This window comes from Galeopterus variegatus, unplaced genomic scaffold (genome assembly GCF_000696425.1).
Source record: "Galeopterus variegatus unplaced genomic scaffold, G_variegatus-3.0.2 Scaffold100, whole genome shotgun sequence".
NCBI lineage: Eukaryota > Metazoa > Chordata > Mammalia > Dermoptera > Cynocephalidae > Galeopterus > Galeopterus variegatus.
This window is the reverse complement of record NW_007726211.1, coordinates 587,530-606,037: the sequence shown is the minus strand read 5'-3', so window position 1 is coordinate 606,037 and position 18,508 is coordinate 587,530. Positions and strand designations below refer to the sequence as shown.

General features: G+C 48.7%; 1 protein-coding gene across 1 annotated transcript in view; it reads right to left on the bottom strand.

Moving 5' to 3' along the window:
* Positions 1-18,508, bottom strand: part of PTPRN2 (protein tyrosine phosphatase, receptor type, N polypeptide 2) — a gene marked incomplete at its 5' end in the record, with an annotated part of 127,549 nt that overhangs the window by 3,471 nt on the left and 105,570 nt on the right. The window contains 2 exons of the mRNA XM_008583775.1: positions 6,717-6,840; positions 15,071-15,088. Of these exons, the coding sequence (XP_008581997.1) occupies positions 6,717-6,840; positions 15,071-15,088 (142 nt within the window). The remainder of the gene's footprint in view (positions 1-6,716; positions 6,841-15,070; positions 15,089-18,508) is intronic.

Below are 18,508 nucleotides of genomic sequence, written 5' to 3'. Positions count from 1 at the left end.
CTCAGCCAGTGAGCGGCTGAGCGGGAACCGGTCTGTATGTGGGATCCGAACCCTCGGCGGGAGCGCCTCCGCGCTTCCCAAGCGGCGCACTAGCGCAGTGCGCCACCGGGCCGGCCCCATACCTGTTTACCTCTTTTGACACACTGGAAATCTAGCCTAAGAAATAATCTTTAAAGGGGAAAAATAAACATGCATGAAGATACGTGCTCCAGCCTAATTTATACGGAGAAAGATCGGGAAATACCAAATATTGGTGAAGGACGTCATGGAACTGAGTGGGATCTTATGCAGCCACTTAGTAGCATCCCATAGGAAAGCCACATATTTATGCCACATGTCAGGTGACGAACACGATGAAGAACTGCACCTGTGTTTTGATCATAATCACTTAAAACATGATCTAATCCTAGGACAAAATAAGAGAGGGGGCTGGACTGCAGAGATCGCCGGTGTACTGACCGTCACCGTTTTTAAATTGTTACCATGATGACTGGCCCAGAGGAGAGAAAGATGCACCATGACTCCGGGGGCTTCGTGTGCACCCGGGTGCGCGCATCCGACCGCTGGGGACCTGCGCTGTGGTGGGAGGAGGGGCTCCTGCACCGGGCACTCTCCTGGGAGGGGGGCGCCTCCAGCTGGTCCCAGAGGAGACTGGCCACGAGTCGCTCTGCTCCTTCATCGTGAAAAATGTGCAGCCGTGTGCAGCCTCTCACCCCACCACGGGGGCCCGCGTGGGCCCTTGGTGGTCTGCGGCCACATTCTGAGTAGCGTCTGCTGGGCTGACATTCCTGGATCAGCACCCTGGAAATTGTGCAGGAATCCAGCATGCGAGCTGGTACTTTGCAACAGGAATTTAATTTAAGGGAAACATAAAGTAACGTGAATGCAACACAGCAGCAGCGGGACGACAAAACACCATTTTAGTCTAGACTGAGTCTCAGGACACGATCTGTCAGAGAAAGAAGGACTCAGACAGTTTTAGAAACATCTGGGTTGGCTGGGTGTGCAAAGATGGGACATCGGAAAGAGGGCTGAGATGCTCCAAACAAGAAAGCACCTCCACAGCGAGCTAACCTAAGACGTGAGGCCTGCAGGGGATGCAGCCAGGGGCTCTTCAGCTGGCCACCCCCGCCCTGGCCCGAAGTGGCGCTGGTCAGTGTGTCTGGCCACAGCCTGTGTCCACGCTGGACGGGAAGTGTGAGCTGGGGATGGCCCTGCTCCGGCTGGCCTGTGACAGCCGGAGGACACGTGTGTGAGCAGGTCAGGGGTCAGGCTGGAGAATCCCCAGGCTGCTCTGGGAATGTGGGGGCTGGACAGGCGGCTCTTTGGATTTGTATTTATCTTATGTTCATATTTGCAGTCCTGGCTCAGACAAAGGTCTGGATGGATTCACACGTATACGAGCTGTTGCTGTGATGATTTTCGTTGTCACAGTAAATGTGTCATCTGAGTGACTGGCACCCTCTAAGGAGGCTGCAAACCTCCTCACCGCACCCCCAAGGGTTTGCTCCCCAGCCTCTCTCTCAAAGGAGGTCAGGATGAATTTCTTTCTCGTCTGTCACTTCTCTTTTCACAAAGACAGACCCAGCCCCCACTAAATCTCTGACAATAGAGCCAGGCAAAGTGAGCGCTGGGCATTGTGTGCAGAGAGACAGAGAGAGAGAGAGAGACAGACAGACAGGGAGAGCGAGAGACAGAGAGATAGAGTGAGACAGAGACAGAGAGAGAGACGGAGACAAAGAGACAGAGGCAGAGAGAGAGAGAGACAGGGAGGCCGAGAGAGACTGAGCGATTCCACGGGCACAAGGAGAGACTTGCTGGGGCAGGCAGTGGGTGGGGAGGGTCCCGGGCAGGCACCGGGCCGCACTGGGCTGAGCTGGTCTCTGTGGTCTTGTGCTGTGCCGGGTTGGGGAGATGGGAACGTGTCTGTGACCTGCACGCCATTTCCAGGGAGTGAGGGCGCGTCTGATGAAGAGGGTGAAGGGACATTAGGACAATGGGCCTGTGAAGCAGAGGAGGAGACAGAGTGAAATTAGACTGAGCAGACGGGCCCACGTGGCCGGGTGGCACTGTCGCTGCCCGGGTGTTGGACGAGCCAGTCATTGGCTTCTATTTCTAGAACTGGTGAATATAAAAGAGGAAATCTTGTGAGGGGAAGAAAAACGTTCAGGCCTTTGGTTCAAAAGGTGGCGTTCACAGCGCTACTGCAGACACGGCACAGGGGACGGCCACCAGTGCGCGGGACTGGACGGCGAGCACGCTCCCGAGCGCGGCGGGCCTTCGAAAGGGTCTGTGTCCACCTGGTGCTGCTGTCGAGCTCGCGGCTGCCGGACCCGTCTCCCGAGGTGACCGTGCTGGACGTGGGGTGGGCCCTGCCTGTCTCTGTGCCCCTCAGGTCGGATGCTGCTTGGGCAGGCACTCATCAAGTGTCTGCTGCTTGCTTGACTGAACCACACTCCAGGGAGGAAGGCAGCTGTCCTGAGGCTTGTTCCTCCAACACATAAATGGGATTTTGCCGTCAGGAGGCTCTGCGCCATCCTAGGTCCACCGTCTCAGCGTGTTCGCCACTGACTGGCCAACTGGGACTCGGTTCCAGATGATGTGACCTGTTCAAACGAACAGACTGAAGACTTCTCTTGGCTAAAAGAGTATTCAGATCATATGGCACTATTTTGCCCAAGTAATTTTTCTATCTTTTTGTGAAATTCAACTCTTGGGGGAAGTTCAGTCTCATGGGGTAATGCTGGGCAAAGCAGGTGTAAATTAAGATGGGATGGTGACTTTCACGTGTTTACTATTTCTTTGTACCTTGAATTCCAGGAACTGGATTTATGTACACACTTCAGGACTTTTATACACCCAACCCAAGGAAGAGAGCAAATTCCTGCAGACAATGGATCCAGAAAGCGAGCCCCATGTGAAGCAAACTCTGCCAGCCACAAGCAGCAGAAAATCAGCTCTGCTTCACCCAGCAATGTGCCCGTCGGTGCCACAGCATGCAAGTGCTGTCCTTCTGCCACTCAGAACACACTTGAAGACAAGGCACACGATGATAATGAATCGCTTCATCTTTCTTCGGTGAGTCCCAGAGCACACCTCGGTTCAGGTAGGCTCAGCGACCCGTGTGCCATGAAGGGCTTGTTTTGGCAGACGGGACACACACGACAGACGGCTGAGTGGTTTTCTCCTTGCCATGTACTGGGCAACACTTTTCATTTTGGGGCTACAAGATAAATGCCCTCCCAATGATATTTCCTAGATCCACACCAAAGCCAGTCTGTGTTTTGGGCGTACTTACCCATCTGGTGGGTACGAGGCCCGCCTGAGAGGTACTCAGAGGCAGGGAGAGAAGGAACTAGTTTGAACTTGAGATTTCCTATGGACTATCCTGGAGCAGAAGTGACGCACAAGTGGACTCCAGATTTAGCCGGAGACAGGATTCTCTTTCCATTCGTGCTCCTGGGCCACCTGGAGCTCAGGGGTTCTCGGGCCTGAACAGTCCAGGGCCAGCAGGTGGAGGTGGTCACTGACCTCATAGCCAGGAGGCCAGTCCAGCGGACAGGCGCTTCCATGGGGCACAAAACCTGTGGGCTACTTGTCCCTGGAGTAGCAGCTGTCCATGTGTCCATCGCCTGCTCTGGACAGCCTCGCCATATTTACAAAGTGTGCTGTGGCAAACAGCACAATGAGAACAGAGGTGTCCACAGCCTCAGGTTTCTCCCCACGAGGTACAGAGTCATCATAAAGGCACAAATAATCACTAGCAGCAGGGACAGCAGCAGACACACCATTAAGCAACGACCATCGTGCCTGGCAGGCCGGGGACCACTGAGGCATGTGCCCCTGACGTCTGCACCCAGCAGCACAGCCTTGCTCTGGGCCGTCCTGCCTAGCACGCTGCACCTGACCTAGATGTGTTCTGCAGAACAGAAGGCCGCCGCGTGCTCTGGAAGACCTCGCATGCCGCGAAGCCTCCCAGGCCATGGGAGATGAGCAGTTCTGGTTGTATCCATGCTGGCTTCCTGGTGTGATCAGCGCACTGTGCTTACGTAAGGTGTTAACATTTAGGGAAGCCAGGAGAAGGGTACATGGGAATCATTTGTGTTGTTTCTGTGTTTTTTTTTTTTAAGTCTAAAATCACTCCAAAATTTTACATTAAAAACTAAAACAGTATGGAGTGTGCTGTGACTTACAAAGCACTGCCACAGTAATCCCATAAGGTTTCTGCGACAATCCTGCAAGTTCTGGAAGGCAGAATGAAACCCAGCAACGGCCTGCACGCTGCGAACGCGCTCCCTCCCCCACACTGGGGCGTGGAGGAAAGGAGGGCAGGTGTCACTTCCAGTGGGAAGGTCAAGGCTGCGGTAGGATTCTCGGCTCTTTAAGCGGTTTCTTCTGGTGCTGTTTAGAATAGTTTTGTGATTCTGTAAGAGAGATTTAATTTGATTTTGCCTCGATGCTTAGGGTTGACTTTGGTGATGTGGAACCAGCCAGACAGAGCTTGTAAGGCATTTTAAGAAATGATCTTCCAGGCCAGATGAGCTCAGTTCACCTCCTGCGGCTCTTTGCTGCTTCTGAAGAAACCGACAGCATCGCAGGATTTAGATCCCCCCATCCAGCCCCAACACTGCTTCATGCTATGGTGACATTTGCACAGAAGTGGGGGCTAGGGCTTCCTTACACGTTACAGGGGGAACGGTAAGACCCTGAGAGGCTGGGGGACTTGCGGGGACCCCAGAGCTGCTGACACCAGGTAGCACACGGCGCTCTGGCCGGCTCGACTTCGCAGGAATGGCCGGTCTTGCAGTTCACATTTTATAACCTAAAATCCTCTTAAGTGTGAAGAAGTACTTTTGCAAGGGTATCTTAACAATTTTAAGTCTCTGGTGTGAGTATCAGTGGAATCCAGAGTGTCAGGAACACACTCGAAACAGAGTAAGGCTGGGCCTGTGGACCAAACTCACTCCATCTTCCCTGCAGAGGACACTTTGTTACTTTCCCACCCCTCAGTCATGAGACCCTCAGGGCAAATGATTAGCCCAGGGGCTGCCCTGACAAAACAGACCGAGATAAGAGAGGAAACAGATATTTACTGGGTTGCAAACCCCTCCCCAAGGCTTGTTTACCATAATTGTAAAAATTACAGATTAGCCTTAAGACCGCTTTGAAATTCCCACCTGTGCAGAAAGCATCAAGGTGACTGCTACAGTGACCCTCCTGGGGCGACAATGATGAACACCACTGCCTACTGAGCATGCGCCCATGACGCAGCCGGGAAGGACAGAACGGACCACCTCCAGTGACACTGGCCTGTACCCCTTAACTCCTTTCCCTATGAAAGACCCTGAACAGCTCCCCTCGGGGCACCGGCTTTACTGTCGCTACCCCCCTTATGCATAAGTCTGTCTCCTCTTTTAATAAAGCGCTGCTTGCTTTACCGTTGGGTACGTTGTTCATTTCTATGACTTTGGAATCCAAGAGCCTAATTCAATCACTGGCAAAAACTGGAACGCTCTGGGCACCACAGAGGACTCTAGTTGCAAGAGGCAAGTGGCCACTGGGACTATTTTGCTCCCAGGTCTCTGCTGCTGGTGGATCTCTCCTGGAGTCCCAGACCTAACCTCTGACAAGACAATGCTTTATTCTCTTTAGCTCTCTCTGATTTTCTGAGCCGCCTTCTGCTGTTTGGTTGGATTGTATCCACTTCTGTGTAGGTGCACCCTGGAGGGCTCCTGGCCATGCTTTGTTTTTCTGATTTAAATCTAGTCGATACTTTTCTTCTTTATGCTGAAAACAGTGGGGAGAACTGCTTTTATCAATAACTGTTAATGGAATCGGCTGGCCCTGCCGATTGGGACTAGGCTAAACTGGACCCCACTGCTCCTCTTTTCTCTTTGTTTGTTTCTTGGTTAGACACTTAGTTGAGTACCGGTAATCTGAATAAACCTTCCAATCCTTGCACCAACTTTTGGACTTTCAGGACATTTGTTTAAGGTGAGAGGGCAGCCGGGCCTGGCCTGTCAGTAACACACTGAGCTAGAGAGAAATCTGTATTTTATGACTTAAGCACTTTTATGGAACAGACGTGTGAGAGCTTTTGTTGTTGGGCACAGATAATTCTAGAATGCTAAGAAAATGGGGTGTTATATTAACCTTATTTCTCATTCTAGTTAACCCAAGGGTAACCAGAAATGCTTTTTAAAAAACCCCCTGTTGTTGCAGACTGGCTCTTTTTAATACATATGAACTTTTCTGGGTGCTCAGCATCCCAGCCTGCCCTGGGAACATTCCAATGGCCACAGTCCTGGTGGCCCCCATACAGCACAGCTGCGGTTGTGCATGCAGGAAACGGGAGGCTGGACAGTGTCGACTGAGGTCAGAACATTCCCCCGCAAGGATTCTGGGATCTATCATTTACCTGTCTTTATACAAATGCCGTGTCCCTCCCTCACCCCAAATCTGGGTAATGAAGAGATTTGACCACATCTATTGATATTGAAAACATTAGAGTTGTTGCAAGAATCACCAGCGAACCTCACCGGGTGCCTGGTGCGCCTTTGGCCACGCAGGGCTGAGTGGATGGACGTCGGCCAGAACAGAGCGATCAGCGCATGGCTTACATGAAAACAGGCCTCGTCCCTCCCCGCTCAGGAAAACAGCTGCAGAGAGAGACAGCTTTAATACATTTAAAGTCCTGGAGGACTGATTGACAGTACCTTTGTCTGGACCATGCCTGGTCTCTGGTCCCTCAAGTGCTCCAGGGTCGCCGCGATATCAATCTCTTTAGCACCTGCAACAAACCACAAATTGGGCTGAGTTTGGAGCACGAGATAATCCATGCTGCATCTGTCAATCTGCTGCTTTCGGGGTTCCCTTTGGGCTAAGAGGCCAATTGAAAATTATTACACTCATCCCTCAGCAGGCTTGGCAGGCAGCTGCAATTTCAGTGTTGAGATAGAGAAATAAGGCAGGGGCAGCTTTCATTAGCATTAATTCAAGAAAGAGGGGCTGAGAAATTGTTGTAAATGCCTGTGCACTTACCAACAGCAAGCCGTTACCATTAGAAACTATAACTTTATTAGTTTCTTTTTGTTGGTGCCACTTTAAAGAATGCTTTAAATCATAGGAAGCAGTAAATAAGCTTTCATTTTGATTACTTAGGATTTTTTATTTAAGGAGATGTAAAAATAGACAAATCTTCTCCATTTTAATATTGGTTTTTAAATGTAGAGTTTCCTGTCTTCTAAAATTGAGCGTTCCACCCATGAATATGTCTAAGAAATAATAATAATAATAAAAAAAAATCGAGTGTTCCACATTTTAAGAAACGGTACACGTGCCCGCGCTCTGCTCCCGGGCTGGTAGTTTCATGGCGAGCCTCTTCCTCCTAGAGATGGCACCTGTCTTACGGCAGGTGAAGCCGGTTGCACACAAATAAGACTATTTGAGTTTAAAATTTTAACCTTATCATCAATTCAGCACATATGCTTGTTTTTCCGTTTTGCTAGGTCCTTTAATAGATAGGTTCCCACCCTCTCAAGCTGGTTGCAGTTTGGAGGGGGAGAGAGGACATGTCCAGCAATACACGTAACGCACAGTGTTACAGGCACGAAGAGCAGGGAGCCTCTGAAGCGGGTTAGGGACCCGCAGGGCAAACCCCACAGAGGGGACAGGCATTTGATCTCATCTTTACCAGAACATGGGGAGGCAGGAACTACGACCTCTCTGCTGTAGGTGAGGAAACTGAGACCCCCCTCGAGGTCCAGCGGCTGTCCAAGGCCACGCAGGGAGCTGTGGCCATCGGAAGCTGGATCACAGAATGGAGCAGGCCACGGAGGACTCTGAAGGGAGACCCCGCCTGAGTGGACCTCAGGAGAACTCCAGGCCTCTCTTCTCTGCCACCCCCTGAGGCCTGCCATGTCCTTCAGTCATCGCACCGGGAGAGTGAGTCTGCAACTTTCTAAGGTTGCCTTAATTTCTCAACCCTGTGGTTCTATGGCTTTATTGGTGGCAACTGAGAAGCAGTGATGATGTTTGAGCGTGGCTGGCATCGCTTTGGGATGAACACAAAGAGGACAAGAGGAGGCAGAACAATGAGGTGCCCGCGAATCACCTCGGGGAGAGGAAGGGCCTGCGTTCCAAGCTGCTGGCAGCCAGGAGAGAAGGCGGATGGCTGAGCGGTGCTGGGGAGCACGTCCCTTTGAACCAAATGTCATATTGTTATAAAGGAAAATGAAGCCAAAAGCAATGAGAATCCGGCAATAGAGACCACCAGGTCGCCAGCGGGCAGGGGCCCCGACCAGCAGACCAGGGTCTGAGCTGACCAACCCTCCCCACTGTGCCAGCTCTGGGACCTGTGCACGTCCTGGGACCATTTAGCCTCACCTCCCACATGGAAGTACGGACAATAGGAGCACGGGCAGCTCCAGAGGGGACAGCCACCCACGGCGTGTCCTGGGCTTTTACTAAATGGTGGCGACACTACCAGAACTAAGCTGAAGTGTCTCCAGTGCCCATCTCCTAGGAAATGAGCGTCTTCTATTGAGTGTGGGAACACCACGAGTGTTCGCCAACTTTTTAACGTGGAGCCTTTACAGGAAGGATAAGAAATCTCCCCTGGGGACAGCTGGGAGGGTCATGCTCACGGCGGGCTCGACTGCTCAGGCGTCAAAAGGTGCAAAGTTGACAAGGCCACAATAAATACAATCTCATTTTAAAGGAAATCCCCGTTCAGGATGTAGGACTGGGCAAAGACTTTATGAGTAAAACCTCAAAAACAACAAAATAAAAATAAACGTGGGGTGATGTCAAACTCCAAAGTTTCTGCGCAGCAGAGGAAACAACTAACACAGTGGAAAGACAACCTACAGAATGGGAGAAAATATTTGCAAACTATACATCAGACAAGGGATTAATATCCAGAATATACAAGGAACTCAAACAATTTAACAGTAAAATACCCCAAATAACCCAATTAAAAAAAATAGGCAAAGGAGTTGAATAGACATTTCTCAAAAGAAGACATACAAATGGCCAACAAGTAGATGAAGAAATAATAATCACTGGGGAAATGCAAATCAAAACCACACTGAGATGTCATCTCACTCCAGTTAGACTGGCTGTTATCAAAAAGACAGAATGACAAATGCTGGTGAGGATGCGGAGAAAGGGGACCCTCCTACACTGCTCATGGGACTGTAATTAGTGCAGCCACTGTGGAACACAGTATGGAGGCTCCTCAAACAGCTACAGACAGAGCTGCCACATGACCCAGCAATCCCACTGCTGGATATATATACCCAAGGGAATGGACATCATCATGTCGAAGGGACACCTGCACTTCCGTTGCTTATTGCAGCTCTATTTACAGTAGCCAAGAGTTGGAACCAGCCAAAATGTCCACGGACGGATGACTGGGTAAGAAAAATGTGGTATATTTACACACTGGAGTACTACTCTGCCATACAAAGGAATGAAATCCTGCCGTTCGCAGCAACATGGATGAACTTGGAGAAAATTACATTCAGTGAAACAAGCCAGGCACAGAGAGAGAAACACTGCATGTGCTCACTCATAAGTGGGAGCTGAAGAAATAAATGAAGAAAGAACGATACAACAATCACAATGATATGTTGGACTTCCAAAAGGAGAGAACAGAACTGAGGTTACCAGAGTGGGAAAGGGGGAGCAGGAGGGGAGATGGTGGGAAATTGATTAATGGACACAAAACAGCTATAGTTGGGAAAAATAAGTTCTATTGATGTGCGGTTGAGCTAGGCATCTACAGTCAACATAACTTACTGCATGTTTTCAAAAAGCTAAAAGAGATGAAATGTCTTCAACACAAATGATTTTGTTTTGTAATGAGTATGCTAATTAACCTGATTTGATTGACATCACATATTGTACACAGGTATTGATAGTCAACTCTGTAACCTACAAATATGTATGATCAATTATGTTTCAATAAAAAGAACAGGAACTCCATGAATTTAAAACAGCCTGAAACAAAGGTACGAGTGGTCGGGCAGGTAAATGGGGAAGAGAGGAAGCCAGCAGAGGGGCCTGTGCCAAGGCCTGAAGGACCCGCGCAGAGCATCGGCTCAAGGGAGCCATGTCCTGACTCTCCCACAGGACGCTGGCAGTTGGTGCCTACGCAGCAGAATTACAGTCAAAACTATGCAACGATACTGGCTTCTCCAAAAACAAGTCTGCCTGGAGAAAGTCAAGGCCTGACGTTGAGAGCGACTGGGGGATTGGGGGGTGGGGAGGGAGAGAGAGAGAGAGAGGAGAGAGAGATGTTTCTGTTCGACAGTGTAAAATTTTGTTCCTCAGACACCTTGTCAGAAATGCCCAGCTGTCATTTGCAGCGGCTGCGACTGCACCTTCTGGTAGGTAGGAGCTGCAGCTTCTGGACACACTGTATGTGGAACTTTCACGTGTTTTAATTTTGTGTGAGCAATGCCACAACTGTAGACAGAATGGTAAGTAAGTTGCTGAAATCCGAATTCCCACTGTCCATCTTTCAAGCATCTTGAGTTGGGTGTGAAGTCTCGAGCTGCGCAGAGAACCCGAATGGGCCCTCCGGGGAGAGCTGCACGGCCACTGAGCACCTCACATCCTGCTTGATGGGCTCCCAAGACCTCTGCTGTTTAATTACAGTGTGTAAAAAACACCTTTATAACTAAATAGCTTCCCACGAACATTCTGAAGCGTATTTCTACGTACAGTCAAATCACCCAGCCAGCTGTTCACCTGCCCTCTCACGTAGCGGGGAAGTCACTCTGCTCCACAGAAGACAACATGAATAATTGTTCACAAACAGAAAATGTACACACTGCATATACCACAGGCGTCTCCCACCTTCTTAGGAACGTCACAATTGCCGACGTCAGTAAGAAGCATGCTGAAGCTTGCGGGCAGAGGAACGAGCCAAGATGCAGAAACTACCAACAAAGAAATCACTGCCCAAGTTCAAGTTTGCTGAGGTGTGTCACACTCACTCGAGAGCATTCTATCGGATGTCTTTCATGTACTCCACCGTGGGGAGCTGGGTTCTAATCAACAAAGTGTATTAGGGCTGGTCTTGAGTAATTAAAAATGTAAGACATCTATTGGCTTTTTAGTAAATTTTCCAAAGATAAAAAAGACCAGTTAAGAGTAAGAATGCTGCGTTGCAGTCGGGCATCGAGTCGTGCCAGGTTACGCAGAAGCAGCGTGGGGCCCTGAGTCAGGTCCAGCCACTCTTCTGGACTGTGCCTTATTTTCCCTGGTTCAAAGTGTCCTTGTAAAGATCTAAAGAGCCGATACATGAATATGACATAATTTATGTTATGACAGTTATATGTTAGACGCTCAGTGCTGTTTCACAGATTCCATGAACAAAACTCTTCCTGGAGAAGAACTAAATCTGAAAAATTATGTTCTGTGCTGGCCTCCTGGAATAGGGACAACTGTTTAGCTTTTATGGTGACTGCTCAGCTTTTGGACCCATGAGTCATGAATTTCAGGAGCATCAAGTGTGGTGTAAATGTCTGATTCAACTCATAGAGAAATCTTAGCCCTTCCAAAATGTATTATTGAGGGATTCATCTGGGATACAGACATAAAACAAACAAACAAAACAACAATATCAAAAAAAACCCACCCTTTTTTTTTTAGGTTTTTTAAGGTACTTTCTTTTAGTCCCTGAAACAAAATGTGGTATTTATACATAATGGAATGCTACTCAGCCACAAAAAAGAATGGAATCTGCCATTTGTAGCAACACGGAGGAGCTTGGAGAAAAATATAAGTGAAATGAGCCAGGCACAGAAAGAGAAACACCGCATGCTCTTGCTCATACGTGGAAGCTAAAAAAGCTGATTTCACAGAAGTAGAAAGTAGAATACGCTTACTAGAGACTGGGAAGAGCGGGGGTGGAGGGGCGAGGGAGAGGGTGGTCTCCGGATGCAAAATTGCAGCTAGATAGGAAGAGTAAGTTCTAATGTTCTACAGCACTGCGGGGAGGCTGCAGTTAACAATTTATTGTACAGTTTCAAACAGCTAGTAGAGAGGACTTTGAATGTTCCCAACACAAAGAAATGACGAATGTTTGGGGTGATGGATGTGCTAATTACCCTGGTTTGCTCACTGCACACTGCACATATGCACCTAGATATCACCGTGTACCCCGTGAATATATACAATTATTATGCCAGAAAAAATAAATTTAATAGAATTAATTTAAAAGCCCTTTCTACAGCTCTTTCATTCTGAAGGGCTGTGTGTATGATAGAACTGGTACCTAAGTCTGAAACACCTCACAGTCACGTGCTGGAAATCATGCTTACAGAATTCAGGTTGGGCACATGTGATGCTATCAAGAGCTGTCACTGGCACTGGCCGTGGAGAAGAGGGTCCCCTTCCTCCCGGGCCGTTCTCCGTGGAGACAATAATTGCTGATGGTTGTCTCCCAGAGCTACCGCATGGTCCTTTGATAAAATGCTACAAATAAAATCTCTTTCCCATTTCATTACTTGGTGACAGCCTTTCGGACTGTTGTTTGGGAGGGAAAGTGAGAAGAGGAAAGGGGGCCTCACTCGGTTGGCCCCAGACGAGGCATTAGAATATGAAACAACGGAGGGGGTACCTCAGAATTATACTTAGCCTGAAACCAAATCGAACAGTGAAGGAAATTAAATTCATGCTTAAAAATGTGTACAGCTCTAAAATTAGGTAAGTAATGGATTTATGAAGGAAAATCAACTGTCCGATGTGGATGGCTGACGTCTCCTTGTATGCCAGAATTGAGAATAATTAGTTATTTGAAGTGTGTATAGAGAGAGAAGCTTTAATAGAACTCACATGTGTGATGTTTCATGAGGGGTAGAAAGACACGGGGACAAGGCCGGCTCAGAGCAGGCGCTGGACCCTGCTGGTCCTGTGACCTCTTGCGCGTCGTGTGACCATGTGGTGCGTGAACACAAAATCTGCATTTATAAAGCAGGTCCGCTGGGTTGGAAGGGGGTAGGATGTGTGTGTCCTTCACTTTACAAAAGGCTTTACTGAGAGTAAAAGGATTTATTCGAGGCCTCCACTGTCCAGGAAGCTCTCTCTAGTGCATTTGAAATAGAATTCTCCCTTGAAAAATCCAGTTTTGCTGATGACATGAAGGTGCAGGGAACTGATGTTACATCTGGGCGAACAGACCTACTGGGTGTGATGCTCAGGTCGGAAGGCACGCCAGTCACTGGGGTGGCACAGCACATGCCAGGAGAACCTGGACGGACCGGGGGACAGCAACCTTAGCAGTGGCCAGGGGGACAGAGGGTGTGCACCCACGGAGAAGTTCGGGGTTTCCTGCCTGAGAAGCGTCAGGATTACTCAAACCCTAGAGAAATGTAACGTGCTTCTGAAAGCCACAGTCTTCGTCGGAAGTGGAGGTGACAGTGCATTTTGACCAGCATCATGGTGTGGGGGTCTGATTGCTCCCCCGGGCCAGGATTGCTTCCTTTCTTCCTGCACCCCCGGGAGACCCGCCTCCACGCGAGGCCCTTCCTCTCTGCTGGCTCCCAAGGGGCCCGGGGGCGCCACCGAGAGCACTGCTCTGTGAATATCACTCTCACTGTGACTTTCTAATCCACTCGGGGGTCATTGGTTTAGAGGTTTACATATTGGTTAAATACATTTTTAAGACAACAGAGGTTTTTTAGCTTTAGATACAACACTATTAGCCATTAAACAATAAACATTAAAAGAACATTACTGTTAAAGTATTAAAACTATTTGTTACCATGAAAGAATCAATTTGAAGTTAAAGAAAACCAAACAAATATGCCACGGGTGTCTCTTTACAAGGTTTGCTTTGATTTCTCTTGGAGTTTGGTTATTGGCTGAGTGAGTCGCGTGATTCAGCTAATGTCACTAGACCAGTACCCTTCAAGGTGCACAGGAGTGAACGTGGACCGCAGTGCACTGCACAGAAGACCATCCGTGTCTCTGGACAGTCATTCTTTAGCATGGCTTCCAACAGCATGCTCAGGAATAATAACTCAATAAACAGACGCATCTTATTACAGAATTTGTCCCAAGAAGGTTTTGTAAACTGCAAGGATACAAAGTGAAAAAGACAATATGTATCAAATGTACAAGGGAGAAAGGCCTTTATTTTGCACAAGTAAATTTTCTCAATTTGATTCTCTGGAAGAACCAAGAAAATGCTCCCTCCTGACTAAACAAACACATTTTGAAGGAACAAAGGAATAAAGGTGGTTATTATGAATCTAAAAGGAACCAAGCAGAACAGCTCCCGTGTTCCAGGAGAGGAGCAGAGTCCTCCTGCGCTCAGCCTGGGGTGTTCTTTGTTTTCTTTTGTTCTGAGATCACGGTTTGGGAGGGCTACACCGTAAAGGGCAAGGACGTCCCAGCTCTCTGAGCGTCAGCACAGTCAAGCCCAGCACTGAACAGCATGACAGCTGTCACAGCTAGAGTCCCCTCTCCTCCCACAGAACAAAACCTGGCTGAAGATAGTGGGACTCGGGGCTGCTGTGGGTGCCACACAGCTGAAGTGTATTTGCCTGAACTGCTGTCTCAGTGCCACCTCCTGGCCCCAGTGCACACCGTGTGCACACACACATGCACACACAAGCACATGGGCACACACAACACCCCACATCACACACACCATACACGCACATGCACACACATGCACATGCACAATACCCCAAATCACACAGCATACACACACACACAACACCCCACATCACACACACCCTACACGCACATGCACACACATGCACATACACAATACCCCACATCACACAGCATACACACACACACACGCAACACCCCACATCACACACACCATACACGCACATGCACACACACAGGCACACACAAGCACATGGGCACACACAACAGCCCACATCACACACACCATACATGCACAGGCACACACATGCACATGCACAATACTCCACATCATACAGCATACACGCGCATACACCCATCACACACACCATACACGCACACACACATGCATGTACACAGACAACACCCCACATCATGCACACCATACACACATGCACACACATGCCCCACCCCATCACTCACACACACACACACACACACACCACACATGCACACACAACACCCTACATCACACACACACCATACACACGCACACACGTGCACACAGACAACACCCCACATCACACACTCACATGCACACACAACACCCCACATCCCACAACGTCCCACATTTTATTTATTATTGTAATAAATAAAAATTACAAGTAGGAAGATTATTTGCTGACCTTGTAGATAAATTATAACCTTATTTTTGCACATTTCACTGGGATCAAAGGAGACAAATTTGCATCACAATCATTTGAAAATCAAGTGTATCAGAACCAAGAGAAAGTAGGTATTTCGAATGTTTTTCCCCCACTGAACAAATTCTAAATTATTCATCTGTAGAAACTGAGATGCTTCCAAATCTTTATAAAAAATGTAAGTTAAACAAAATGTTGGACTCCGTAAGAGTGTACTGTCACTTAACCGCCACCATCTTTTAACACTCTGAGAGAACAGAAAATTGCACAAAGTGTCCTGATAACTTTCTGTCGGCTGCTGGAACATCCTATAATACCGCATAGGTATGGACAGCATTATCAGGAAACATTGGCCCCACGGGCACTGAGCACTGTGTGAGGACAGGGCTGAGAGATCGAGACAGGGAGGGACAAGAAGAGACAAAGGAGTGGACACCACTGGGTGACCCCTTAGTGTTCCCCTCCAGAGCACTGTGGCCACCAGGAGTTTCTGTGATGATGGGTGTGGCCCCTACCTGCTGTGTCCAACGTGGCAGCCACTAGCCACGTGGCTAGTTCAACTGAGGAACTGACTTTTCAATTTTATTCAATTTTAATTAATTTAGGTAAGCACACGTGGCTGCTGTATTGAGCAGCACAGCTTTGGAGGGGCTTTGTGAGCCACACAGGATCATCTGGGAAGGACACCTTGATATCACTACGTATAGTGGACGGTGAGCTGCAGGGCACAAGCCCGAGCCACATGCGAGGGCAGTCTCGCTCCACGAGCATGTCTGATGACCTCCACCTTGCAGACTTGCTGGGTCCCCAGCGGCAGTCTTCCATCTACTGCTCGGAGCTGCTATTAAAGGTTAGCATCTCTTATAAGAAAATGTAGGGGTAAATCTTCATGACCTTGGATTTGACAAAGATTTCTTGGATGTGATACTAAGCACAGGAAACAAAAGAAAAAAGATTTTTAAGAACAAACTTAAAAAAGATAAACTAGACTTTATCAAAATTAAACACTTTTGTGCAGTAAAGAGTACTATCAAGAGAGTAAAAAGACAACCTACAGAGGGTGAAAGTATTTGCAAATTGCATATCTGGTAAGGGATTAATATTCAGAATATACAAAGAACTCCTACACCCCAACGACAAGAGACAAACCACCTAATTCAAATGTGGGCAAAGGATTTAAACAGACATTTCTCCAAAGAAGACACACGAGTGGCCAGTAAGCACACGAAAATGTGCTCAACGTCACTAATCATCAGGGAGATGCAGCCAAGACCACAGTGAGATGCCACCTCGCACCCGTTAGGATGGCCATTGTCACAGAAATAAGAAGTAACAAGAGCTGGCGGGGACGTGGGGAAGCTGCAAGGCTCGTGTCCCGCCCATGGAAAAGTAAGAGGCTGCGCTGCTGTGGAGACAGTGTGGCAGTTCCCCAAGGACGTAAACGCAGGGTCACCATCTGCTCCAGCAATTCCAAAGAACTGAAAGCAGGATTCAAACAGACGTTTGCACATCGGCGTTCACAGCAGCACTAGTCACAAAAGCCCAAAGTTGGAAACAACCCAAGCGTTCATCAGCAGACGAATGGTTAAACATCCACACAGTGGAATATTATTCAGTCATAAAAAGGAAGGGAATTCTGACACCTGCTGCAACAAGGATGAACCTTGAAGGCACTGTGCGAAGTGAAATCAGCCAGTCACCAAAGGACAAATGCCGTGTGATTCCACACATGTGAGGTGCCTAGAATAGTCAAATCCACAGGAACAAAGTAGAATATAGATTGCACAAGGAGATGCTTATCCACATACACACTATGTGGCAGGAAAACAGTAAAACAGATCAGATTGTCGAGAACAAAAACCTGGTGCTGGATATATGCTCACGGACCATGCACGCACATTCACGCTGTCAGATTATTTAGAGAAGCACTCCCGGTTAACGTAAGTTTAAAAGGCAACTCCCAGCACACGGGATAACAAGGGTTGGTCACACTGGAAAATGAAATTCCCTGTCTGTGGCCCCTGACAAAAGAAATGGGTCTTCCCCAGACACACTCTGGGCCTTTGGAGCAGCAACAGCCGGTCTCTGCAGCACCGTGCTCTGTGTTACCTTGAGACCTTCCCGACTCCCTCTCCCTGCCCAGACACGGATCCTGGTGGGAATGGCGCCTTTCACGTGCGGCCACGTTTCTCAGCAGTTGGTTTCTGGGCTGGTCCCTGGGTGAGTGAGGCTTAACCCCAGCTCAGCACAGTCTGGACACTTAAGATGACCCAGCCACGGTGATGTTTGGGAAGCTCCACCATTTGCCTGGTGCTCTCCATCCCTTTAGAAAATTGTGATGAAATGGAAAAAAACCCCAGGTAAAGAGAAGTCACCAACAAATAAAAACTTAAAAAACACAACTTTGGAAAATATCTCAGCTGAAATAACATTTTTTGATACATGAGAGCTAAGCTCTTCAATGATAGAGGAATAACTACCTAAAAATGAATTCTGATGCAACATATTTCTCATGAGTTAGATGCATTTGCTGCAACAGAAATAATGTGTAAAAGGGTTTTACAGATTGGAAACTACTTTCCTGCCACGAAAACCTTTGCAGAGCAAGAGCCCGTTTACTTTGATTTCAAACAGCCTTACTGTCCACTTGCTAATAAACTAGACAGTGGAAAAAGAACTTCAATTATTCCAAGTTTATTTTTAAAGGCCCTTGAACTAGGCCTGGATGGAGGCCTTTGTTGCTGAAGGGCTGCGTGGACGAGTGCTGTGGCTGCCGGCAGGACCGGAGCGGGCAGGACCGGAGGACTAATGCGGTGCAGGCGCTGCACAAGGCCACTGTGGAAAGGCATTCTTTGGCCCTCTGCAATTCATTCCTTTTAGAAAGGGAAGTGGGAAGAAAGGTTTCATGCCTAAGACTGGGGGCCTTTGATCGTCTGATGAACGCTGCGTCTGCAACGTGGGCCTCCAACTTCTCAGGCCAGACAAAGGCGGCCCAGGCCGCACAGGCCGGACCCAGCCTGCGCCAGAACAAAACCCCCGGTGGCCTCTCAGTGTGGCGGCCTGGGAAAGGCCCACCTCAGCCGGCGGAGGGGCCGCCTGCCCTTTGATCTCTCCTGAGACCACGGCCCCGGCCCCAGGTCAGGAATTTCACACCGCATGGCCCCCCCCCCCCCCCCGGGGGGGGGGGGGGGGGG